The sequence below is a fragment of the Somniosus microcephalus genome, chromosome 5 (genome assembly GCF_052327205.1).
Source record: "Somniosus microcephalus isolate GS21.2 chromosome 5, FLI_Smic_1.0, whole genome shotgun sequence".
NCBI classification, from domain to species: Eukaryota; Metazoa; Chordata; class Chondrichthyes; order Squaliformes; family Somniosidae; genus Somniosus; species Somniosus microcephalus.
This window is the reverse complement of record NC_140991.1, coordinates 118,568,811-118,596,507: the sequence shown is the minus strand read 5'-3', so window position 1 is coordinate 118,596,507 and position 27,697 is coordinate 118,568,811. Positions and strand designations below refer to the sequence as shown.

At 47.8% G+C, this 27,697-nt stretch overlaps 1 protein-coding gene across 2 annotated transcripts in view; it reads right to left on the bottom strand.

The window, feature by feature from the left end:
• cobl (cordon-bleu WH2 repeat protein) overlaps positions 1 to 27,697 on the bottom strand; it is a 568,107-nt gene that overhangs the window by 70,929 nt on the left and 469,481 nt on the right. For both annotated transcript variants that reach the window (XM_085988107.1, XM_085988108.1), the window contains 2 exons: positions 21,453 to 21,816; positions 17,216 to 17,322 (listed from right to left, as the gene is read on the bottom strand). In XM_085988107.1, coding sequence (XP_085844233.1) covers positions 17,216 to 17,322; positions 21,453 to 21,816 — 471 coding nt within the window. The remainder of the gene's footprint in view (positions 1 to 17,215; positions 17,323 to 21,452; positions 21,817 to 27,697) is intronic.

The window sequence follows — 27,697 nt, the reverse complement described above, 5'->3', positions numbered from 1 at the left end:
CTTGGGGGTCGGCCTAGACAAGGCCCGGCCCGGGAGGGGCCGGCTGCTGACTGCTGCAGCTGTGGCTGGCCAGCATCAGTCTCAGCAGCAGCTCGTCGCACCTTGGCTGGGGGAGTGGCAGTGTCGGCTGCACCAATGGGGGAAAGCTGGCTGATGCCAGGCGCGCGCCGTTCGCCAGAGACACTGGCACTCGGCCGGGCTGGCAGTGCAGCAAGCGCAGCAATCTGGTGGAGGCCAGACCGCTGTGCTGCAGCAGGGCGGCGGGTGCCCTGGCGATGCTTCCGCGCCACAGCGAGTGTGGCAGAAGTGAGTGCCCGAACTGCCCTGGTATGTGCCCGCATCAGATCTGCCAGTGTCTGGACGGCACCACTCATGGACTCGCAACTCGCGTCCTGCGCTGCCGCGAGTTGCTGGACACCCCTGTCCTGCGCTGCCGCGAGTTGCTGGACACCCCTGTCGTGTGCTGCCGCGAGTTGCTGGACACCCCTGTCGTGTGCTGCCACGAGTTGCTCGACCCCCCTGGCCTGTGATTCCCCGAAAGCGACCACACTATGAGCCAGGGACTCAATGGCCTGAGGCAACTGTCCCACAACCCCCATGAACTCCTTGTGGCGCCGCTCCGACGCCGCGGACATCTCATCAAGGAGGCGCACCTCCTGGGCGAGGACCGTCTCCGGACTGGAGGGCGGACTCTCCCTCTGGGGAGAAGGCCGCCGAGCTGCCCGACCCTTCCCGCGTGCCTCGACCCCACTGGGCCCAGGAACTGCCCTCCCCTGCAACACTCCCCCCCCTGGGGAGAAGGCCGCCGTGCTGCCCGACCCTTCCCGCGTGCCTCGACCCCACTGGGCCCAGGAGCTACACCCCCCTGCAACACTTCCCCCTGCCTCTCCTCCAGGCCAGACGTCTCCCCTCCATTGCCATCCCCTGGCGCGGATGAGGGTTCCCCCGATGTGCCGCCTTCCTCTTGGTCCTCGTCGTCCTCCTCCTCCAAGGGCCTGGCACTCTGAGCTTCAGAGACCACCTCCTCCTCACCAGCTGAAAGCAGGAAGGCACACGAGTAGCTTTAGAGTGAGGACAGGGCGTCAGCGAGGGAGGCATGAGTGGTGGCATTATGCGCATTGGTCGGACAGTGGGAAAGGATGTAGATCTGAAGCACAAGGGCAACGAGAGAGGTCCAACCGGTCATGTCCTTACCAGTGGGTCCCAGTACAGGGACCGCATCTCCAATGGCAACAGGGCCAGTCACCCGGCCACGCATGAGTCGAGCCACGCTCTCCTCCAGCTCAGTGAGCGCCTGGTACTGGGGACGGCCTCCCCCGGTGGCAGACTGGCTCCTCAAATTCCGCGCCAGCTTGGCCTGCAAGAGAAAGGACGGCCTCTAAGTACAGTGTGGTGCCCTGTTGCTGTGTGCACTGCCTCCCATGGTCGAATAGCTTGGCCAGTGTGGTGCCCTGTTGCTGTGTGCACTGCCTCCCATGGTCGAATAGCTTGGCCAGTGTGGTGCCCTGTTGCTGTGTGCACTGCCTCCCATGGTCGAATAGCTTGGCCAGTGTGGTGCCCTGTTGCTGTGTGCACTGCCTCCCATGGTCAAATAGCTTGGCCAGTGTGTTAAGTGCAGAAAGTGCTATTGATGATCATGCCAGTGCCATAGCTGCGGGAGGAGGGCTGGCCATTAGGCCTTTGAGGTCCCTTTGCCCATAATGTGAGGTGCACATGCAAGGATGAGGAGGACACTGGAAAGGGTACTCACCTTCACCATCCGAGTGAGGTCGTTGTACTTCTTGCGGCATTGGTCCGCACTCCTGGGGACATCGCTGGTGGATGACACCCTGTGGGCGATTTTCTTCCAGGCTCTCCTGTACTGCCTCCTGGAAGCCTTCTTGCCACTGTCCGGGCACAAGATCTCTCTTTTCTTTTCCACACCATTAACCAGCACCCTCAAAGCATGCTGGGAGAAGCGCTGCGCTCGTTCACGGGCCTTCTCCACGGCTTCAGGCGCTATTTGGGTCCACCAGCAGTGTTGAGGCCTAGCTGCAGGGCTCCACTATGCAGGGCGTGGCAGCAGTCAAAGTCGACCCTTCCCCCTTTAAGAGCTGGCCGGCGTCAGGGTGTCTGCTGTCAATCAAAACATGACCGCACCTGTGCTGCGCCCGGCCTCGGCGTTATCAGTCCGCATCGCCGGCTTAGCGCCTGAAGATAGCAGTGCAATGCCAGTTTCAGCGCTCGCCCAAACTCTTGGCCAAATCTACTGAATTTCGGCGAAGTGGCCTACACTTTCCGGCGGGCGCTAACTTTAGCGACCGCCCGACTTTACCGCCCCAAAAGTGGCCAGACTGAATTTCTAGGCCAGGAGGTTTAGAGGGGATTTGAGGAAAAACTTTTTCACCCAGAGAGTGGTTGGAATCTGGAACTCACTGCCTGAAAGGGTGGTCGAGGCAGGAACCCTCACAACATTCAAGAAGCATTTAGATGAGCACTTGAAACGCCATAGCATACAAGGCTACGGACCAAGTGCTGGAAAATGGGAATAGAATAGACAGGGCTTGATGGCCGGCGCGGATACGATGGGCCGAAGGGCCTCTTTCTGTGCTGTGTAACTCTATGACCCTATCTCCCAGTTCGCCATCCACTGCTGCATAAGAGAGGTGACAGAAGCTCTTTATGCCAAGAGAGGGGACTTCAGCAGGTGGCGCGTGCACATGGCTTTGCCAGGATAGCAGGCTTCTCCATGGTGCAGGGCACCATCGACTACACGCACGTGTATTTGTGGGCGCTGCATCTTAATGCTCAGATGTACAGCAACCGCAAAGGTTACCACTCACTGTGCAGTTGGTGTGCAACCGTGCTGAGCATAGCATGGTGGTGAATGCCTGGTATCCTGGCAGCAGTCATGATGCTTTTATTTTGCGCCAGTCCGCTGTTCCCTCAGTCTTTGAGCCACCACGACAAACCAGAGGCTGGCTACTGGGTGACCAGGGCTATCTACTGACCACCTGGCCCATGACTCCACTCCGCAATCCAACCACACGTGGACACCACGCGTACAATGAGAGCCATGCTGCCACACGGAATCAGATAGAGCAGACCCTGAAACAACGCTTCTGCTGCCTGGACCACTCTGGAGGAGCCCTGCAGTACTCACTAGAGCGCATCTCAAGATTCGTTGTGGTCTGCTGCATGCTCCACAAGCTCCCCATCATGAGGGCACAGCCTTTCCCACCAGACATATGGTAACCAGCTGAGGAGGAGGACAAGGAGGAAGCGGAAGAGGAGGAAGTGGAAGAAGCGGAAGGGAAGAGGCAACCCAAACAGCCCCTTTCTGCCCGGGCTGTCCATGATCGACTCATCCGACTGCGGTACCAGTGAACGCAACTCCAATTCCCCATTCAACAATAGTCCCACACCTTATGTTCCCTCTGTTACTGGCCATCACAGCGTCCTCTTGGCCACAATGCTTAAGAAAAAGCCACCACAAAAGAAACATTCCAGTCCAGCTTTATACATCAATCCATCCAATATTACATAACAAAGTCAACTAATCACCCTTGTGCATTCCTTTAGTGCCTGTCTTAGGGTTGCAAAGGGGTGGAAAGTAAATTTCCGGTAAATTTCCGGAAATTTTCCACGGGAAGTTTAGCTTGGGAATTTTGCCCAAAAAAGCACATGCTAGCATAATATTGTTTTTTTTGTATTTCTTTCTTTTTTTTCCACAGGTCCTCTCTTAAAATTACTAACAGAGATGGAATCTTAATTATTAAGGAATTTCTTAATCAATATATGTTTATCTTCTTACTTGGCTTGTTTTAATAATTACAAGTTTTGTGTGTGACTGTGAACAAATGTGTCCTGATTGGTTGGATGAGTGGATGAGCGATTAGCTCCCTCTATTTGTAATATTTGCATATCGAATTGTGATTGGCCTGCAGGCATCTGTAAGACTGCTATAGTTTTTTTAAGATCCAGGTTAGGGGTCCTGAGGGAAGTCATTTTGATGCAGTAAGTAAATCAGACTTTATACCAAATAAACCAGTTACTTGTTGAACTCTGTTGTCCTTCAATTTAAAATATACAAAATAATACACTATTGGTGATGTAGCGTCGTGTGTGTACAGGTCATGCTTCCATCACATGGAGCATCAGCAAAAATGTACTCACCCTGTTGCAATCATGCTGATCGACCGCAGTTCGACACAGAGATGAATGCCCTTTATTTCTCTGCATAGAACAATGCCACGTTTACCGTCGGATGTGTGGAAGCAGTTTACCCCAGGCATTAAAGATGGAAAGACTGTGTACATGTGCAAACACTGTAGAAAGCCATATGTAAAGAATGCCACAAAGATGCAGCAGCATTTATCCAAATGCAACAACTTCACTCAAAGCTCACAGCAGTCAGCCCAGAGTTCCTCTGCTTCCATTCAAGAAGATGATGGTTCTCATTCAGCATCAGGTTCCTTATCATCAGCAACTCCTGGCCCACTTGGAAGGTTCTTTGATACAATGGATAACCATAGCCAGAAGAATGCAGATGAGTGCCTTGCTCGAGCTGTATATGCAACAGGCTCACCCCTCATGCTCACAGCCAATGTGTACTGGAAGAGATTTTTCAATGTTATTCGCCCGGCATACTGTCCTCCCACCAGACATGCTTTGTCTACTTATTTGCTGGAGGCTGAGTATAACAGAGTCCAAGGAAAGCTCAAAGAAACGATAGCGATGGCAGACCGTGTTGCAGTTATCTCAGATGGGTGGTCAAATGTACGAGGGGAGGGCATCATAAACTACATCATCTCCACTCCTCTCCCAGTGTTCTTCAAGAGCACAGACACGAAGGACAACAGACACACAGGCACATACATTGCTGATGAGCTGAAAGCGATCATCAACGATCTTGGATCACAAAAGGTCTTTGCAGTAGTTACTGACAATGCTGCGAATATGAAGGCTGCTTGGGCTCAAGTGGAGGAGGCCTACCCTCGTATTACGTCTATTGGGTGCGCAGCTCGTGGGCTTAACCTGCTCCTCAAGGACATCATGGGTTTGAGAACCATGGAAGCACGGTACAAGAGAGCCAAGCAAGTTGTTAAGTATGTCAGGGGAAAACAGGTAGTTGCAGCAACCTACAACTCCAAGCAAATGACAAAGAACAAGAACACCACACTGAAGCTGCCCAACAACACTAGATGGGGTGGTGTTGTCATAATGTACAACAGCCTTCTGGAGGGTAAGGAGTCGCTGCAAGAAATGGCAATATCCCAGTCTGGGGATATGGAAACCACCATCAAGAAAATACTGCTGGATGATGTGTTTTGGGAGAGAGTGGTTAGCAGCCTTAAACTACTCTCACCAGTAGCATCTGCAATTGCTCAGATTGAAGGAGATGACGCTGTCTTGTCAGATGTTCTCAGGCTTTTTACTGATTTAAAAGAACAAATCAGCATTGCCCTACCCACATCCCTGCTGCTCAAAGCAGAGGAGAAGGCAATTGTTCAATTCATACAGACGCGTCAAGAATTTTGTGTCAAGCCGATTCATGCTGCAGCATACATGCTGGACCCAAAGCATGTTGGGAGACCAATACTTTCTGGAGAACAGATCAACAGCGCTTACAGTGTGATTTCTACCCTCTCACACCATCTCAATCTGGATGTGGGCAAAGTTCTGGGACGTCTGGCAAAGTTCTCTACCAAGCAAGGTCTTTGGAATGGGGATGGGATATGGGAATCATGCAAGCATATCAGTGCACATACCTGGTGGAAGGGACTTTGTGCATCTGAGGCCCTGTCACCTATTGCATCGGTGATACTCCAAATCCCACCTTCATCAGCGGCCTCTGAACGAAACTGGTCACTTTTTGGGAATACGCATACAAAGGTGCGCAACAGGCTGACTAACAAGAGAGTGGAGAAACTGGTGGCTATCCGGGCGAACCTACAACTTATTGAGCCAGATACAGAGGTGTCCACCACACAGCTAGACACTGACACAGAGGAGGAAATGGACACGTCAGAGCCAGAGTCAGAGAATCAGGAGGAGCAATGAGGAGTAGAAGACTCAGAAGACTCATGAGTAGAAGACTCAAAAGGACAAAATAAGGACAAATTACAGGCTAAATAAGCTGACGCTCTTTTTATTTTATTTTAGATGGGTCTTTTTTGTGGGGGTTCAATAAAGTTCAAAATTATAACCTAAATAAAGTTTTGAAAGCCTGTTTTTATTTGTATGGAACAGTATGTCTGTTTTGACGACAAAGATAATGGCCCAGTAATTCCGTTCCAAACGCGTGAGTACGGTCGGGGTACTCACGCGTCTGGCCGGCGGAAATGCCGGTTTTCAGCATGCACAGCGCATGCGGAGAAAAACGGCATTTCCTGTCCTCTGAACGAAGGGGTTCAGAGGCACAGCGCGTGCGACTGCACAGGCAGCGCGTGCGCAGTGAACTTCGTCGATTTCATTCATGGATTCAGTGAGGTTAAGTCCTTACAACTTGCACATGAAAAAAGCATGTGTAAAGTTGCTCCAGAGGCTGCGGAGGAAGATATATTTTATCGTGGAGCTTCTGAAAGGCAATATTTTTGTTTGGGAAAGGGAGGAAAGTTATTTTAAGAAATGATGAGGTAAGTTTTAAAGTTTAATTTTTTTTTTAAAACGGGTTTTCAGTACTGTAGGTAGAAGGAGCAATTGTGGCTGTGTGAATTGAATTTGCTGTGTTTATTAAACGTGAAAATGACTGTTCTAAAATGAGTAATGTAACATTTCCAACATTTTTAAGAAAGAAACTTTTCATCAGTAATATATTCTTTTAAGTAATTATGTATGAATGTCCGTATATATTCCTTTACGTATATGTATATGTTCCTTTACTTATGTGTATGAATGTATGTATTTAATTATGATTTTCCAATAAGTTACTTTCTCTGAAAGTCATAATTAAATACATACATTCATACACATAAGTAAAGGAATATATACATACAGATATGCAAAGGAATATATACAGACATACATACATAATTACTTAAAAGAATATATTACTGATGAAAAGTTTCTTTCTTAAAAATGTTGGAGTCATTTTCACATTTCGGGAACTGTATGAAGTGGTGGAAGGATTTCTGGCCACGTTAACGCTCCTTCCGTGACCATAACCATTTTCATACCAGCCATTAGGGTGGTTAGTCCTATGGCGTGAGGGTTTTACAGGCTCCCACAACCCATCTGAGGGGGGGGGGCCACCAACACCCGCGGACGCAAGTATCCCACTGGATGTCCACCCAGAATTTATATTTGGAGCTCCGACTCCACTTGCCGGGACTGTCTGGTGCGGGGCTCGAAACCCTACTCCTTCTGGCCCAGCGGCGGGGATGCTTACCGCTACGCAAAAGGCCCACTCCGCGCAAAAGGTGACACCCATACGTTTCCTGCGCCTTTTCCCTCCCCGTGACTGGAGCCCTATGCTGCCACTTGAAAGACCAAGCTATCATCTGTCCTTTTTGCGGCGCCTTGGACTTCTCATTACCAATGATGAGCAGGCGCTGCGCCTCCACCTCGTTGAGGAGATTGCTGAGGTCATCATCAGTTCAATTGTGAGTTCTTTTAATGCCGTGAATTGTGCTCATTACAGCTATTTCATGTTGCTAATCTGAGTGGGCCTTTGACGTAGCGGTAGGATCCCCGCCGCTGGACCACACGGCGTAGGGTTTCTAACCCCGCTCCAGACAGTCCCGGCAAGTGGAGTCGGAGCTCCGGCTCTAAATTCTGGGTAGACATCCAGTGGGATATTTGCGTCCATGGGTGTGGGTGGCCCCCCCCCTCGTATAGGTTGTGGGAGCCCGTAAAACCCTCCCGCCATAGGACTAACCACCCTAATGGCTGGTACAAAGATGGTTACGGTCACGGAAGGAGCGTTAATCACGGCCACAAATCCTTCCACCACTTCATACAGTTCCCCAAAGGGATCAGTGTGAAGACACGTACGACGACGACGTTGCTAATTAAATAAATGGAATGAAAAAAATGCTTTCAGGGCTTTTAAAAGTCTTTAAATCGCTTTAATTCTGTTTAAAACTACTTCAGATTCTTCAAAATAATGTAAACGTTTTTAAAAGTTTATAAAAGTTACGAAAAGCTTCTTAAAAATACCAAAAACCTATTTAAAATGCTGCTCTACATGTAAAAATGCTTTGGAGCTTGTGAGAAACATTGGGGGCGTGTCCTTTTAAAATGAGACCTCAAGGGGCGTGTCTCACTTGCACTGCGCGCTCCAGGCTTCGCGCTGGCTGCACTCCTGGGCGGCGTGACGTCAGACGCTGCCCGGGAGTCAATGTTTTAAAACAGGAATTCCAGGCGTCCCTGAAGCTCAACGGCCGGCGCATCAGGTAAGTGCAGATCGGGGGCTTGCACGCGCGGCAAGCCCCCGACCCGAATTTCTGCCCCAATATAAGGGTCAGAGACAAAAACCATCAGTGTGCAAAAAAACTCAAAATTCCCATAAATTCCCGAAAATTCCCATGGAAAGTTTCCTCTTTTAAAAATTCCCAGAATTTTGCAACCCTAGCCTGTCTTCAGTGTGCCTTTGCCTGTCCGAGTGCTCCTATGAAGTGCTACCCCAGTGGCTGCAGCATGGCAGGTGAAAGGCTGCTGACATTCAGTGGGGGAGACTGCAGCTAACCTTGCAGGACGACCTCAAGCAGCTCTGGGTCTACAAGACCTGCCTACAGACTGCACTACCATGGCATGGGCGGCAGCAGTCTAGGCTGGCTGGTTGACCAGCAATAGGAAAGGCACTGGTGGAGTGACAGTGGTGGGAAGACAAATGCTGTCATCCTGAGAAAACAGCAGGGTCCTGTTCACTGACCCTCCCCTGGGGCGGCGTCTCAGCATGCCTAGCCACCTGTTGGAGGACAGTTTGCTGGATTGCTGTGACACCCTGCAAGCCCCTTTCCACACTGCTAAATGCAGCCACGATGGCAACAGTCTGAGCTTGTGTAGCAGCAAGCTGAGACTGCATGAAAGCAACCTGAGCTTTCATGACAGAAGTCTGAGCATCCACTGCACCACTCAGACGGTGGGTGGCTTCTGCTTGTGCTCCAATGGAAGTGGAAACATCAGCCATCAGACTCTGCATCATGGTTGGGTCCAGAAGTGCGTTAATGGAGTTGTCCATCACTTCCATGCTGGAAATCATGGGCTCCAAGCTCTGCACAAAGCCTTGTGCAAGGTTGGTGCCGGACTCCTCCATGATCGTTGACATTGCACTCAAGCTTTCTGGCTGGCCTGCCAATGCACCAAGCATTTTGTTGTGCATACCCATCAGCATTCTTCTGTAGGCTGCCCCATCGAAGTCCTCATCTGAGTCCTCTGCAGCAGAACCAGTTTGCAACCTCGACCTCCGGGGAGTTGGCACCTGCGCTACCCTTTCCCCCTGCCCTGGCTGCAGCTCACTTGTATCCGGTGAATCACCATGTGCAGATCCTGCCTCTAAAGTCCGAGCAGTGCCAATATCTGAGCTGGTGGCTGCGAGTGTCAGATCAAGTGACGGTGTTTCTTCTTCATCATCACTCTCCTCTAACTCTTCTTGCACCACTGGCAGGGCAGATTGTATTCCTTTGGTCTCCGAAATGAGAAAGGCAAAAGGGTAAGGTTGTGGTGAGGGTAGTGGAGGAATGCAACAGGTGCATGCTTACACCATATGCAGCTTGTAAATCAGAAGAGATTGTGGGATAAGGGGGAAGTGGGATATGAGAAGGAGGATAACATATGAGGATACCGGCACCTTGTATTGTTTTAGCCACGCTGCTGGCCATGGGCTCAGCCATGCCCCTCCCAAGAATGGCCAGCATCCTCTCCTCCATGGGGGTCAGGTTATGTATGTGCGCCTGTTCCCCACCCGCCCCCCCTTGCCGGTTATGCCCTGCTGGCACCAGTTGTGAGCCACCGTTTCCTGCAAGAAAAAGGGAAGTGTGTCAGTGAGGGTGGTGCAATGTGTTTGGGTGATATGCCTGTCATGGCTGAATAGCTGACAGTGTGTGCACTCTGCTCCTGACCTCATTACAGCCTTGGTCCAAACATGGACAAAAGAGCTGAATTCCAGAGGTGAGGTGAAAGTGACTGCCCTTGACATCAAGGCAGCATTTGACCGAGTGTGGCATGAAGGAGCCCTAGTAAAACTGAAGTCAATGGGAATCGGGGGGGAAAACTCTCCACTGGCTGGAGTCATACCTAGCACAAAGGAAGATGGATGTGGTGATTGAAGGTCAATCATCACAGCCCCAGGACATCGCTGCAGGAGTTCCTCAGGGCAGTGTCCTAGGCCCAACCATCTTCAGCTGCTTCATCAATGACCTTCCCTCCAACATAAGGTCAGAAATGGGGATGTTCGCTGACGACTGCAGTGTTCAGTGCCATTCACAACTCCTCAGATAATGAAGCAGTCCATGCCCACATGCAACAAGACCGGGACGACGTTCAGGCTTGGGCTGATAAGTGGCAGGTAACATTCACGGCACAGAAGTGCCAGGCAATGACTATCTCCAACAAGCGAGAGTCTAACCAACTCCCCTTGACATTCAACGGCATTACCATCGCCGAATCCCCCAACATCAACATCCTGGGGGTCACCATTGACCAGAAACTTAACTAGACCAACCACATAAATACAGCGGCAACTAGAGCAGGTCAGAGGCTAGGTATTCTGTGGCGAGTGTCTCACCTCCTGACTCCCCAAAGCCTTTCCACTGTCTACAAGGCACAAGTAAGGAGTGTGATGGAATACTCTCCACTTGCCTGGATGAGTGCAGCTCCAACAACACTCAAGAAGCTTGACGCCATCCAGGACAAAGTAGCCCGTTTGATTGGCACCCCATCCACTATCTTAAACATTCACTCCCTCCACCACCGGAGTACCGTGGCAGCAGTGTGTACCATCTACAAGATGCACTGCAGCAACTCGACATGGCTTCTTTGGCAGCACCTCCCAAACCCGCGACCTCTTCCACCGAGAAGGACAAGGGCAGCTGGCGCATGGGAATACCAACACCTCCAAGTTCCCCTCCAAGTCACACACCATCCTGACTTAGAAATATATCGCCGATCCTTCATCGTCGCTGGGTCAAAATCCTGGAACTCCCTACCTAACAGCACTGTGAGAGTAACTTCACCACACGGACTGCAGCGGTTCAAGAAGGTGGCACACCACCACCTTGTCAACGGCAACGATGGATGGGCAATTAATGCTGGCCTTGCCAGCGTCGGCCAGATCTCATAAAAATGAATTAAAAAAATGTGAGGGTGAGGTGAAGCTATGAATGTGAAGTATGAGTCGTGATTGGTAGAGGTTGTTGGTAGGTGAGTGATGGGGGTGTGGTGCATTGAGCAGTGTGTGAGGCTCGTGGTGTAGATGGGGGGATATGGCATTTGAAGATGAATTCACTGACTTTGACCACTCATGTGAGGTCATTAAGCTTATTCTTGCACTGCGTCCAGGTCTTTGGGGCTAAACTGCTGACATTCACCACAGTGGCTATTTGCTCCCATTGAACTTTACACTGTTGCCTGGAGGGCCTCCTGTTGAAACAGCAGCTCTGTCCTTGAGTTGACCTCCTGCACCAAGGCCTCCAGTGCTGCATCAGAGAACCTAGGCACACGTTCTCTCCCTTGTGACATAATTTTTCTTTTCTCCTCCTCTCACTCTCTTCCCCAGCCAGGTCAATGAGCTGCTGCAGGCAGAATGCACCTCTCCTTTAAGAGGCGCAGACTGCCTTTAAGTAGTGCAGGCTAGCTTTAAGTGTTGCTAGCCACGCACGAACTTGGGCCCCTTGCTGAGCATTGAGGCACAGTGCTGGGCTGAATGCCGCAATCAGCAGGCACCACAAAGTTCATAAGAACATAAGAAATAAGAGCTGGAGTCATAGAGTCATAGAGTTATACAGCACGGATAGAGGCCCTTCGGCCCATCGTGTCCGCGCCGGCCATCACGCCCTGTCTAATCTAATCCCATATTCCAGCATTTGGTCCATAGCCTTGTATAGAGTCATAGAGTTATACATAGAGTTGGCCATTTGATCTTAAGAACATAAGAACATAATAGGAGCAGGAGTAGGCCATTCGGCCCTTCGAGCCGGCTCCACCATTCAATGAGATCATGGCTGATCTTCTGCCTCAATTCCATTCACCGGCCCTATCACCATATCCCTTGATGCCCTTACTAGTCAGAAATCTATCGACTTCTGTTTTGAATATACCCAATGACTGAGCCTCCACAGCCCTCTGGGGTAGAGAATTCCAAAGATTCACCATCCTCTGTGTGAAGAAAATTCTTCTCATCTCAGTCCTGAATGGCCTACTGTTTATCTTGAGGCTGTGGCCCCTGGTTCTTGACTCCCCAGCTAAGGAAAACATTCTTCCAGCATCCATCCTATCAAGCCCTGTAATAATTTTGTATGCTTCAATGAGATCCCCTCTCATTCTTCGGAATTCAAGAGAATACAGGCCTAGTTTACTCAATCTCTTCTCATACGACAGTCCCGCCATCCCAGGAATCAATCTCGTGAACCTTCGTTGCACTCCCTCTATGGCAAGTATATCCTTCCTTGGGTAAGGAGACCAAAATTGTACACAGTACTCCAGGTGTGGTCTCACCAAGGCCCTATATAATTGGAGTAAGACTTCTTTACTCCTGTACTCAAATCCTCTTGTAATGAAGGCCAGCATACCATTTGCCTTCCTAATGGCTTGCTGCAACTGCACATTCACTTTCAGTGACTCACGTACAAGGACACCCAGGTCCCTTTGAGCATCTGCATTCCCCAATCTTTCACCATTTAGGAAATACTCTGCCTTTCTGTTTTTTCTACCAAAGTGGATAACTTCACATTTGTCCACATTATATTCCATCTGCCATGTTCTTGCGCACTCACTGAGCCTGTCGAGATCCCCTTGAAGCCTCTTCACATCCTCTTCGCAACTGACACTGCCACCTAGCTTTGTATCATCAGCAAATTTGAAAATGTTACATTTAGTCCCCTCATCCAAATCATTGATATAGATTGTGAATAGCTGGGGCCCAAGCATCGATCCTTGCGGTACCCCACTAGTCACAGCCTGCCATCCTGAAAAAGATCCGTTTATCCCTACTCTTTGTATTCTGTCTGTTAACCAATTCTCAATCCATGCTGGTATATTACCCCCAATTCCATGTGCCCTAATTTTGTTCACCAATCTCGTGTAGGACCTTATCGAAGGCCTGCTGAAAATCCAGATACACCACATCTACCAGTTCCCCTTTGTCTACTCCACTAGTTACATCCTCAAAGAATTCCACAATAGGTTTGTCAAACAGGATTTCCTTTTCATAAATCCATGTTGACTCTGCCCAATCTTACTATTAGTTTCTAAGTGCCCAGTTATTGCATCTTTTATAATAGATTCCAGCATTTTCCCAACTACTGATGTGAGGCTAACAGGTCTGTAGTTCCCCGTTTTCTCTCTCCCTCCTTTCTTAAATTGCGGAGTTACATTTGCTATGCTCCAATCTGCAGGAACCGTTCCAGAATCGATAGAATTTCTACCTCAACTCCACATTCCTGCACTATCCCCATATCCATTAATTCCCTTGTTCCCAGAAATGTATCGACCTCTGTCTTGAATATACTCAACGACTGAGCATCCACAGCTCTCTGGGGTAGAGAATTCCAAAGATTCACAACCCTTTGAGTGAAGAAATTTCTCCTCATGTCAGTCCTAAATGGCCGACCCCTTATTCTGAGACTGACACGTATTCTAGATTCCCCAGCCAGGGGAAACATTTTCTCAGCATTAACCCTATCAAGCCCCTTAAGAATTTTATATGTTTCAATGAGATCACCTCTCATTCTTCTAAACTCTAGGGAATATAGGCCCAGTCTACTTAATCTCTCCTCATAGGGCACTCATCCTAGGAACCAGTCTAATGAACCTTCGTTGCACTCCCTCTAAGGCAAGTATGTCTTTCCTTAGGCAAGGGGACCAGAACTGTACACAGTGCTCCAGGTGTATTCAAGTTCGCGTGCTGCTTGCATTCCTTTGAACAGGCGCGGGGTGATCGCGCATCACGATCCCCGCGCTCGATTTTAGGGGGCTAATGAATTTCTAGGCCTAGGTATTTTTTCCTCTCCTGAAGCTGCTGACTATTGGGGTGCAGCTCCACAGACCCTGCAGCCCTCCAGTTCTTTGCCAAATGGTCGCTCTTCATGCGTGAGCTTAGATAGTGAACACTAGTAGCCTACTCCACTACGAGAGATATCACATAAGAACTTAAGAATTCGGAGCAGGAGTAGGCCATACAGCCCTTCGAGCCTGCTCCGCCATGCAATAAGATCATGGCTGATCTTCGACCTTAACTCCACTTTCCCGCCTGATCCCCATATCCCATGATTCCCCTAGAGTCCAAAAATCTGTCTATTTCAGCTGACCTTCATCCTTTTTGGATCTGATGTTGACAGACTCTTAGGGCTGGATGTTGTCAATGGGGATGCGTTGGGGGCGGAACTGCTGGTTGTTGGGTTTTAGTCCTGCCCCCAATGATGTCCGGCCAACAGGCAGTTAATTGGCTGTAATTCCCTTCCCGCCTCTAGGAGACAGGTCCCTGCGCGTGTCAGGGACCCGCCTCCCAGGAAGATGGCACGGAGACGGGTTAGGAGCGGGTTCGGTACCCGCTACCAGTTTCTGCCATTTTTCCGGCAGTCCCGCCTCCATACCCGTCTCCCCAGGGCTGGCAAAATTACCCCCTTAGTTTGCACCTGTACATTCCAACAAGAGTCACTGGATCTCAATCAGGAGTGAGAAATGTGGCTGATATTATCAACCTTCCCAGCCAAGGAGCACCAACTCACACTGCAGTGCTCCTCCCACTGCCCTCATCACTGATATCAGAATTTCTTGTGTCACTACACCAGTATATTGGAAACAAACACAAGGGGTGTTCTGGTGATTCAGAATGTTGATGCTATGCTCCACACTGTTGCCAAAATAGAAGCTCTGCTCTTGAACATGCAAGTAAATAAAAAACTGCACTTTGGATATAATTGGGCAAAGATGGGTGGCAGGTCAGAAGATTGGACAGAATGTAAAAAACAGCAAAGAACGACTAAAAGATTAATAAGCAGAGAAAAATGAGAGTACGAGAGAAAGCTAGCTAGAAATATAAAAACAGATAGTATGAGTTTCTATAGATATTTTTAAAAGAAAAGAGTTAACAAAGTGAGAGTTGGTCCTATAGAAATTGAGTCTGGGGAATTAATCATGGAAAATAAGGAGATGGCAGTTGAATTGAACAGGTATTTTGCATCGGTCTTCACTATAGAGGATACAAGTAACATCCCAGAAATAGCTGTAAATCAGGAAATGGAAGGGAGGGAGGAACTCAAGAAAATTACAATCACCAGGGAAGTGGTATTGAGCAAATTGTTGGAGCTGTGGGCTGACAAGTCCCCGGGTCCTGATGGACTTCATCCTAGGGTCTTAAAAGAAGTGGCTAGTGAGATAGCTGATGCGTTGGTTTTAATTTTCCAAAATTCTCTAGCTTCGGGGAAGATTCCATTAGATTGGAAAATAGCGAATGTAACTCCTTTATTCAATAAGGGAGGGAGACAGAAAGCAGGAAACTACAGGCCAGTTAGCTTAACATCTGTCATCGGGAAGATGTTAGAAGCTATTATTAAAGACGTTATAGCAGGGCACTTAGAAAAGTACACGGTAATCAGGCAGAGTCAACATGGTTTTCTGAAAGGGAAATCATGTTTAACCAATTTACTGGAGTTCTCTGAGGAAGTAACATGTGCTGTGGATAAAGGGGAACTGGTGGATGTACTGTGCTCAGATTTCTAGAAGGCATTTGATAAGGTGCCACATCAAAGGTTATTGCAGAAAATAAAAGCTCATGGTGTAGGGGAATAACATATTGGCATGGACAGAAGATTGGTTAGCTAACAGGAAACAGAGAGTAGGCATAAATGGGTCATTTTCTGGTTGGCACGAGTGGTGTGCCACAGGGATCAGTGCTGGGGCCTCAATTTTTTTTACAATTTATATAAATGACTTGGATGAAGGGACCGAAGGTATGGTTGCTAAATTTGCTGATGACACAAAGATAGGTCGGAAAGTAAATTGTGAAGAGGACATAAGGAGGTTACAAAGGGATATAGATAAGTTAAGTGAGTGGGCAAAGATCTGGCAAATGGAGTATAATGTGGGAAAATGTGAAATTGTCCATTTTGGCAGGAAGAATAAAAAATAAGCATATTATCTAAATGGTGAGAGATTGCAGAGCTCTGAGATGCAGAGGGATCTGGGTGCCCTAGTGCATGAATCACAAAAGGTCAGTATGCAGATACAGCAAGTAATTAGGAAAGCTAATAGAATGTTATCGTTTATTGCAAGGGGAATTGAATACAAGGGTAGGGAGGTTGTGCTTCAGTTGTACAGGGCATTGGTGAGGCCACATCTGGAGTACTGTGTACAATATTGGTCTCCTTATTTAAGGAAGGATGTAAATGCATTGGAAGCAATTCAGAGGTTTACTAGACTAATACCTGGAATGGGCAGGTTGTCTTATGAGGAAAGGTTGGACAGGCTAGTCTTGTATCTGTTGGAGTTTAGAAGAGTAAGAGGTGACTTGATTGAAACATATAAGATCCTGAGCGGTCTTGACAGGGTGGATGTGGAGAGGATATTTCCTCTTGTGGGAGAACCTAGAACTAGGGATCACTGTTTAAAAATAAGGGCTCGCCCATTTAAGACAGAGATGAGGAGAAATTTTTTCTCACTGAGGGTCGTGAGTCTTTGGAACTCTCTTCCTCAGAGGGCGGTGGAAGCAGAGTCTTTGAATATTTTTAAGGCAGAGGTAGATAAATTCTTGGTGAGCAAGGGGGTGAAAGGTTATCGGGGGTAGGCGGGAATGTGGAGTAATCAGATCAGACATGATCTTATTGAATGGCAGAGCAGGCTCAAGGGGCCGAGTGGCCTACTCCTGCTCCTAATTCGTATGTTCGTATGTATGTTCGTATGCATGAACAATACAGCACCAAATTTGCTGCGATTGTAATTGTAACATATAATATATGAATCCAAATATTTTCAGTAAATGTTGCATCAGATAGGATTAGTTGTAGAAAAATAAACTTTTTTTGCTCATTATTTCTTTCAAAATCATGTGAAAGCCCAACAGAGCTTGCATTCTTACCCGCCAGTTCTGCATCCAATCCTGCCAATGTCAGATGCACCTGGGCTGCAATGGAGATTTCATCTTCCTCCTTCCAGTTAGATCCAGTGCTTGTGCCTGTTTCAAATCTAAATTACACAGGTAAGGATTAGAAACACAAATGTGCGCGGGAAACCCGGAAGTCAATGACGTCACTGACAGGTTCCTCGCCCGGAAGTCAGCTTGACTGACAGGCTTGTCTTCTAGTTGGGCGGGGAGCGCTGGAGAAGAGGCCGTAGCCCCAGGTAGGTCCAATACCCGACCCCGGGGGGGCAGGGGGTGGGTGTATGATCCCGGAGGGGTGGGGGAGGGGGGACTGATGGTGGGGGAGTTAGGAGGGCCGGAGGGGAAGCACTATTGCTCCTCCCAGCCCACAAGGCGCGCTCCCTGAGCCTGTCCTCGCTTCGCTGCAGCTGCCGGGATTCCCGAGGCCCGGGAACCCCGGCCAACCACAGTTAACTCCGAGGCTTCCAGCCTCATTATCATATTTAAAGTGCCAACCCGCCTCCTGGGAGCGGGTTGGCTTCCCGCCCCCCTGTCCCGCCTCTATTAAAACCGGAAGTGGGTGATCTGTACCAAAAATATAAATGTAACTTTGTGACAATGAAGAGGTTAAATATGGAGACATATTTTATAGGATTTCTTCGTTTGCTGATATTACTGTAGCTAGATATATTTCAGGAGATGCATTTTTGTTAAATAAAAGAAAAAACTGCACGTTTTGCTTCAAATGGATTTACTATAACAAGATATTAAAGGAGCAAATTCTGAATTTTTAGTTTATAATTACAGTGAGCATGTGATAGGATACTTTTGATATGGTGGATTAGTGTTTTGAAATTAGGTCAGTTGCATTTGTTTAGAAAAGCTCTCTTATCTTATATGGACAGACATGCTTTGGTTGTTCTCAAATATAAAAATATAAATATGTTTTTAGAGGTGGCTGCATTTAACTATCAAACACCCAAAACACAGATACATTCGACTGGGGGGCTGGGAGGCGCATTTTAGGAGCGGGCAAGTAACCTGTTCTCCAGAGGAGGGTCAGTAATTTTAATATGTTAATGAGGTTGTGTGTCTCAGATTTTATCAGCCATTTGGATTTAACAGCTGCGGGCCTGGTTTCCCAGGGATCAGGTAACCTGGCAGCTAAAGGGAGGCGAGAACTGCCGGATCCAGCAGATAAGTGCTTTTTCAGCACTGCTTGTGGGTCAGCAGGTGCAGGAGTGTTTCCCCCCTGGCCCCCCAAGCTAACCTACCATGATCTGCCTCCCTCCTGCGATCCGATGCTGACACCCCCAAAATCTCCCTGCATCCCCCCTGTCCCCCCGCGATATCTCTCCCTCCCTCCTGTCCGGTCTAGGGCTGTGGCCTTCTACTGCAGACTTTCCCACCCGACGGTTGGCCAGCCTCTCAATCTGGCTAGCTGCCGGGCAGGAAACGGAGAAAAAAAATTCAAATGAGGTCCTGCCGTTAAATTTATCAGGGCCTCCGCGTTCCCCATGTTTCCAGGTCTGCCGGCCACTAAAGTCGTTCCCGCTTCCTCCCTGTAAATATTGGGGTCTAAGTTGCAGCTAAAGTACACAGCAGCTCATTGGTAACTGAAGACACGAGGGGAGACGAACTTGGATCTGCACCTGGGCGCACTGGAACTCCTGGGCGCAGCAGATATAGAAACATAGAAGATAGGAGCAGGAGTAGGCCATTCGGCCCCTCGAGCCTGCTCCGCCATTCAATGAGATCATGGCTGATCATCCAAATTCAGTACCCTGTCCCTGCCTTCTCCCCATATCCCTTGATCCCTTTAGCCTTAAGAAATATATCCAACTCCTTCTTGAATATATTTAATGAACTGGCCTCCACCGCCCTCTGTGGCAGAGAATTCCACAGGTTCACCACTCTCTGGGTGAAGAAATTCCTCCTCATTTCAGTCCTAAATGGCTTACCCCTTATCCTTAGACTATGACCCCTGGTTCTGGACTCCCCGGCCATCGGAAACATCCTTCCTGCATCTAGTCTGTCCAGGCCTGACAGAATTTTATAGGTTTCGATGAGATCCCCTCTCAATCTTCTAAACTCCAGTGAGTATAAGCCCAATCGACACAATCTCTCCTCATACTTCATTCCTGCCATCCCAGGTATCAGCCTGGTGAATCTTCGCTGTACTCCTTCCATGGCAAGAACGTCCTTCCTCAGATAAGGCGACCAAAACTGCACACAATACTCAAGGTGCGGTCTCACCAAGGCTCTGTACAATTGCAGCAAGACATCCTTGTTCCTGTACTCGAACCCTCTCGCTACGAAGGCCAACATACCATTTGCCTTCTTAACCGCCTGCTGCACCTGCATGCTTACCTTCAGCGACTGGTGCACAAGAACACCCAGGTCTCTTTGCACTTCCCCTTCTCCCAATCTATTGCCATTCAAATAATAATCTGCCTTCCTGTTTTTGCCACCAAAGTGGATAACCTCACATTTATCCACATTATAGTGCATTTGCCATGTTTCTGCCCAATCACCCAACCTGTCCAAATCGTACTGGAGTTTCACGACATCCTCCTCACAGCATACCCTCCCACCCAGCTTTGTGTCGTCTGCAAATTTGGAGATATTACATCCAATTCCCTCGTCCAGATCATTAATATATATTGTGAACAGCTGGGGTCCTAGGACCGATCCTTGCGGTACCCCACTAGTCACTGCCTGCCACTCGGAAAACGACCCGTTTATTCCAACTCTTTGCTTTCTATCTGCCAACCAGTTCTCTATCCAAGTCAATACCTTGCCCCCAATCCCATGTGCCTTAATTTTGCACGCTAATCTCTTATGCGGGACCTTATCGAAAGCCTTCTGAAAGTCCAAATACACCACATCCACTGGTTCTCCCTTATCTATTTTACCAGTTACATCCTCAAAAAATTCTAGTAGATTAGTCAAGCACGATTTACCTCGGAGAATCAGGTAGGTCAGAGCACACACCTATAAAAGGAAGTGCCTAATTTTCCTTCCATTAATTCCAGTGTGCCTGGGTGCGGACCCAGGAAATCTCCTCTACTACATCATAGGTAACAGCTGTTGCAGCAACAGGATTCTATATGGACTCTAGCAATATACTGCACATGCAGTGCGTTAACATTAAAATACGGTACTCCGAGCTTTCATCAAGTTATGTCAGCAATGACCATGTTAATGACTGTAATGCACTTCTTCAGTGCCAACTTTCACTCCACAGCAATTTTGCAGCATTCAGGAAGGGGGAAGTAAATGAAGGATAAGCTGCACTCAGTGAAATCACTGATACAGTAGACATTAAGCTTAATGCTGACAGCAATTTGCAGGCTATAGTATGAAATAATTAATAACGATTTTAGCTTTCAACATTCTTATTACCCGCTTTGATCTTTCAAAAATTCCATGAGTGGAAATTCAAGCTTTTTGAGATGTTTTAGGTGCAGTAAAAAAAAATCATTTACTACTAAGGTCTCATTTATGTTCGATGTAGATGCACCTTTAGTCATAGATTCTACTCCATCTTCTTTGTTCTCATTAACCATGTGAGGTAGAATTCCATGTCGTAGATGCATAGTTTTTGTGCTTGATTTTCAACTACATTCAGCTTATTCACTAGAACCTGTCTGTCTAAAGGTACCTCAGGATGACCAGCCTCTGTGTGGAAAAGTTTACTGTGAAACCTCAAAAATGACAATATTTAAAGCAAGTCTTGATCTGCTTTCAGCACTAACATTGCATAATTGTATCTATTAAACTCAAGATATTCACGGATAAGTTCATTAATAAGAAGATTTTCATGGGAAACTGGCAGCTGTGGCTCACTCTGATCATCAAGGGCACTAAAAAACCTCTGTTCAAAGGTATATACTATAAATATAACTAAGGACTTTTAAATTAATAACTCAATAAATCATAATACTTTTAAAAAAGAAGTGCTATGATACAAACCACATGATGGGATAGCTTGGCTGTTTAGAGACCCGTTCAAATACACCAATTTAATAGATAAAAGTACAAACAGAATACCACTATAAGATTAAGCTACAACATCAAACACATCTTGAACATGGATTGTTCTCACAGTCTGTGGTCCTGGGAAGGTATTAGGAAAAGCTGTTATTCTAGCTCTGCAGGGTGAATTTAGGCTGCACCAAATTATATCACAATGTCTATAAAAGGAGTAGGTACTGAATGTGGAAACTCATACCTGGCATTGTAGTTCCCAGCAGAATTTGCTTCATCTTCAGTAGAAGGCCGATCATTACTCCATGTTGAATATTCTTCTGTGCCACTTCCCTTATTTGAGGCACTTGGGATCTCATCCGTATCAGTTTTGTTTCTCAACCTATGGCTGCCAGTGAGGGAGACTGGGGAGGGTGCTTCAGATTGGGAGCTTCCAGTCCCAGAGTCATCAACATTCAACAGTTCACCCTCTGATGCTGGAGTATATTCTGAGCAACTTTGGTGAAAACTGTCACTACTTTTTACTGATGCAGTCTCTTCCCCATCTCCAGATTCTATCTCCATTATATCATCACCAACTCCACTACCTTGTTCTGATCCCAGCCCCGCTGATATAGAGTCCAGTGAAGAAAATGAAGAAAGAGAAGTCATACAATTAAAATACTTAAGTTAGAAAGTGACATCAAATGTCAATATTTACTAATATTTTGATTAGCTACTGAATTTACACTTTAGGTAAAGATATAATGCAAACACAGGGAAAAGCTCATAATGCACACATTGGTTTCATTAATGTAACTATACAATGATAACATAATTATAGCATTTTGCTAATAAATTACTAATGTTTAGATGTTAAGCAAACTTTTTCTATTGCATATTACATTTTTTGTATTTTGAAATATAACCAAGGAAAGCATGAACATTTATCACAATACATATATATTTATTATCAGTAGTATTTTATACTGAATGTAGAAAGATGAAAAATTTAAAATCTTATAATGCATCCAGCTTGGTTTGTACTTTTCCCTTTTGAAGGATAAAGAGTGTTGCTCCAATTAAAGCTTTGGAATAGACAACCATCATTTAAGTGATGTAATGCACATGAGGATCTCATCACATTTTCCACAATGCAGCGAGCTGCACAGTATTGCCAGAAAACTGTTTCACACTCCATAAATGAATTATGTGAACTCATTCACTAAAATAGCTATCGCTTTGTCCCCACATTATTAATGACTGTGTATTTTGATTAACAACAGTTGTAATTAAAGTAACTATACATCAAACACTGATATGTTCTTGAATTAGATAATAGACTGTGATTAGAGAAGAGCAGGAGAATAAAGTTGCTAAAAATTGATTAAAACCTTGTGTAGATGGTGTGGGATCACAGATAATGGCCTGTATTTTCCGATGCCAACGGGTGTGTACACGCTGTGTACACACCCGTAGGGACCTCGCAAGTGCCGGTTTCAGGCATGCGAAACACATGTGTTGAAAACCGGCACTTCTGATCGGTCAAGAATCCTCTTAATAGTTCGCACGCCTGTCCTGGAGAAGGGCCTCTGCAGGTGGAGTGTTCCGCTTTCTGCAGAACCTCCGCCTGCTGAAATCACTTTAAAATCTTACGCCTGGTAAAAGCAAGTGTAAGGCCTGCTTTTACCAGCATAAGAGTTTAAAAAAGTAAAAAAAAAAGTTTTTCATTCATTTATAATTTAAAAAAACACTTTTAAAAAAGGTAAGTTGATTTTTAGCCTTGTAAAAAACTAATTTTTTTTCAAAAAATTAAATTGTTTAAAATATTTAATTTAATGTAATTTAAACTAATTTTAAAAATGTGATTTAAAAAAATGGATTTAATGTTTTGATGTGTTTTTGGAGTGATCCTTATTCATACTTTTGACGGGTCTAAGCTGAGACCTGTCAAAAGTATGAAGGGGGATTCCCTTCTTTCATTGGTTCCCCATGGCCCACGTGATCCCAGGAACGCTTGGAAACCGCATACGCCCCTGAGATACCTGGGCCTCTGCACATTTCATAGTAGAGGCCCAGGAGCGGAAATGTCCAGACCTCCGGAGCCCTCAGGTAAGGGCATAGATTTTTTCCAGATCAGAGGCCTTCGCACGCAGGAAGCCTCCGATCGAAAAATATGGGCCAATATTGTAACATGAATGGTATTTATATGAACAGTTTAACATCAAAACAGAAGTTTGTTTCATTGGTTTGTGCCATATGTGCTGTAAGAAATCACTTAAAAGCATTCATCAGCAAAGTGAAGCTGCCTACTTAATGAAGTAGCCTCAATGGAGTGAATAATAAATGACAAATACTGACATGTATTTTAACAGTGTTATATTAGAGAGAACTGGCTATAACCCGAGCACGATTGGGAGTTAAAAATTCAAGGATATAGTGGGGGGTGAAATTGCATTAGGCCCGAAAAAGGGCGCGGGGATCGCGATGCTCAATCTGCCCGTGCCCGTTGAAAGTGGTGCAAGCAGCACACAAAATTCGTGTTGCCTACACGTTATAATGATTGGAGCGCTGAGCTCAGTGCAAAATACGCTGCTGGTTGGCTCAGCGCTCAACAGGGGGCCCAAAATCCAATAAAGGTTTGCCTAGACTCTCTGCACTTCTTAAAGGGGAGGTGCTTTGTTGCAGAAGCACCTCATTGTCACTGAAGCTGCAGCAATGTCACAACGGGAGAGAAAGCGCACCTCACTTCTCAGATGCAGCACTGGAGGCCTTGGTCCAGTGGGTATACAGAAGAAGACAGGTCCTCTACCCGCAAGGGGGCAGAAGCCATTCGAGACATGGGAACAGTAGCGTAGTGGTAATGTCACTGGGCTAGTAATCAAGAAGCTTGGACTGATGATCCAGAGACGTGAGTTCAAATCCCACCACAGCAGCTGGGAAATTAATTTCAGTTCATTAAATAAATCTGGAATAATCACTAGTATCAGTAATGGTAACCATGAAACTATCGCAAAAACCCATCTGGTTCACTAATGTCCTTCAGGGAAGGAAATCTGACGTCCTTATCTGGTCTGGCCTATATGCGACTCCAGACTCACAGCAATGTGGTTGACTCTTAACTGCCCTCTGAAATGGCCTAGCAAGCCACTCAGTTGTAACAAACTGCTATGAAATAATAAGAATGAAACCGGACAGCCCACCCGGCACCGGCTATGGACACGGCAATGGCACACCCAGCCCAGTCGACCCTGCAAAGTCCTCCTCACTAACATCTGGGGACTTGTGCTAAAATTGGGAGAGCTGTCCCACAGACTAGTCAAGCAGCAGCCTGACCTAGTCATACTCACAGAATCATACCTTTCAGCCAATGTCCCAAACTCCTCCATCACCATCCCTGGGTATGTCCTGTCCCACCGGCAGGACACACCCAGCAGGGGTGGCAGCACAGTGGTATACAGTTGGGAAGGAGTCGCCCTGGGAGTCCTCAACATTGACTCCGGACCCCATGAAGTCTCATGGCTTCAGGTCAAACATGGGCAAGTAAACCTCCTGCTGATTACCACCTACCGCCCTCCCTGAGCTGATGAATCAGTACTCCTCCATGTTGAACACCACTTGTAAGAAGCACTGAGAGTAGCAAGGGCACAGAATGTACTCTGGGTGGGGGACTTCAATGTCCATCACCAAGAGTGGCTCGGTAGCACCACTGCTGGCCGAGTCCTGAGGGACATAACTGCCAGTCTGGGCCTGCGACAGGTGGTGAGTGAACCAACACGAGGGAAAAACTTACTTGACCTTGTCCTCACCAAGCTACCTGTCGCAGATGCATCTGTCCATGACAGTATTGGTAGCAGCGATCACCGCACAGTCGTTGTGGAGACGAAGTCCCGTCTTCACTCTAAGGACACCCTCCATCGTGTTGTGTGGCACTACCACCGTGCTAAATGGGATAGATTCAGAACAGATCTAGCAGCTCAAAACTGGGCATCCATGAGGCGCTGTGGGCCATCAGCAGCAGCAGAATTGTATTCCGCCACAATCTGTAACCTCATGGCCCGGCATATCCCTCACTCTACCATTACCATCAAGCCAGGGGACCAACCCTGGTTCAATAAGGTGTGTAGAAGAGCATGCCAGGAGCAGCACCAGGTGTACCTAACAATGAGGTGCCAACCTGGGGAAGCTGCAACACAGGACTACATGCATGCTAAAAAGCGAAAGCAGCATGCTATAGACAGGGCTAAGTGATCCCATAATCTTGCTTTCCCCCACTTCCCTCACCACAACCCGACCCTTGAGTCTTTCTCCTTTCAGATACCCAAGAACTGCCACCAGCCCAGCCTGTCCACGAACAACTAGAGGAGGAGAGTGATGGAGATGTACAGGCACTGTCACTTGACCTGACACTCCCAGGCACCAGCTCAGAAAATGGCATTGAGTGAACTTTAGTGGGTAGTATAGAGGCGGGATCTGTACATGGTGAATCACCGAGCACGAGAGGGCTGCAGCCAGGGCAGGAGGAAAGGGTAGCACAGGTGCCAGCTCCCCGGAGGGTGAGATCGCACACGAGTTCTGCTGCACAGGACTCCGATGAGGACTTTAATGGGGCGACCTTCAGAAGAAGCGTGATGGGCATGCGCACAAAAAAATGCTAGGTGCAATGGCAGGCCTGCCAGAGAGGCTCTTCTCAGCGTCAAGGAGCATGGAGGAGTCTGGCTCCAACATTGCACGGGGCTTTGGGCGAAGCTTGGAGCCCAGGATTTCCATGTTGGAGGTGATAGGCAATTCCATTAGAGCACTTGTGAACCCAACCACGATGCTGGGTGTGATGGGCAATGTCGCCGCTTCCATTGCAGCACAAGCGGAAGCAACCCAACGCCTGAGTGTTGCAATAGAAGCTCAGACTGCTGCCATCGTGGCTGGGTTTACGAGTGTGGAAAGGGGCTTGCAGGGTTTCACAGCTGTGCAGCAAACTGTCCTCCAACAGATGGTTAAGAATGCTGAGGCGCCACCCCGGGGGAGTGGCAGTGGCTCTGTGGAGTTAGAGCCTGCTGTCCTCTCTCAGGATGACAGCTTTTCGTACTTCCACCACTGCCACTTTGCCAGTGCCATTGCAGTTTCCTGTCAGCCAGCCAGACAGAATGCTGCCACTTATGCCGAGGTGGTGCAGCCTATAGCTGGGCCTTCTAGGCCCAGAGTTGCTTGAGGACGTCCTGCAAGGCCATCTGCCGTGTCCGCCACAGAGAGTCAGCAACCTTCCACCCGCCATGCTGAAACCACTGGGGTAGCACTTCGTATGAGCACTAGAATAGGCAAAGGCACACAGAAGACAGATACTAAGGGAATGCACAATGGTGATTAGTTAACTTTGTTATGTAAGATTCAAAATAATCATTTATAAATTATGGTTGGAATATTTGTTTTGTGGTGGCTTTCATTTCAGCTTTGTGGCCACGAGGACACTGTGATTTCAGTGACAGAGAGATAGTATGATGGGGAAGTGTTGAGCAACGGGGATCTGGGGTTTCATTCATTGGAACCAGAGTGTGATGAGGCACTCACAGACTGCCCGTCCAGAATGGGGATCTGCCGCCTGCCTCTTCCCTTTTCCTCCTTCTCCTCCTAAGGTGTTCCCGGAAACCGTGGTGGCAAGGGCTGTGTCCTCATGATGGCCAAGTTGTGGAGCATGCAGCAGACCACCACAAAATGGCGTGTACTGGAGGTCTCCTCCTGTGCGATCAAGGCAGCAGAACCATTGCTACAGCATCCTGAGGGCCTGCTTGATGAGGTTCCTCATGGCAGCATGGCTGTCATTATATGACTGCTGGCCATGTGTGGTGGGGTTGCAGAGTGTCGGGTGTAGAGCACATAGCCCTGGTATTTGCAGCTACCCTCAGGTTGGACGTGGTGGCTGGAAGATTGCTGACACAGCAGACTGGTGCAGCATGAGGGCATCATAACTGCTGCCAGGATACCGTGCATTCATCATCATAATGTGCTGGGCGTAGTCGCACACCAACTGCAGATTAAGTGAGTGGTAGCTTTGCAAAGCCACATGGGTGCAGTCGATGGCGCCCTGCACCATGGGGAAGCCCAATATCCTGGCAAAACCACATGTGCGCTCCTCCTGCTTCTCTCTGTTCAGAGAGAAGGCAATTAAGTCCTTTCTCCTGGAGTAGACAGCCTCTGTTACCTTCCGGATGCCGTGATGGATGGCGAACCGGGAGATGTTAGCTATGTCTCCAGCTCCAGACTGGAAGGATCCGGTGGTGAAAAAATTGAGGGCCATGGTGTCTTTGAGGGCCACTAGCAGCACTGTCGTCGCCCTGTTCTGAGGCTGCAGATCTGGTTGCAGGAGGTGGCAGAGTTCTGCGACCACCTCCTTGGTGAAGCGGAGCCTCCTAATACACTGCTCCTGGCTTAGGTTCAGGTAGAAGTGCTCTCAGAAGATCCTTGGTGGGTAAGGCCTCCTGCTCAGAGCCCTCCTGTCCCTCCTCCTCCTTCTCC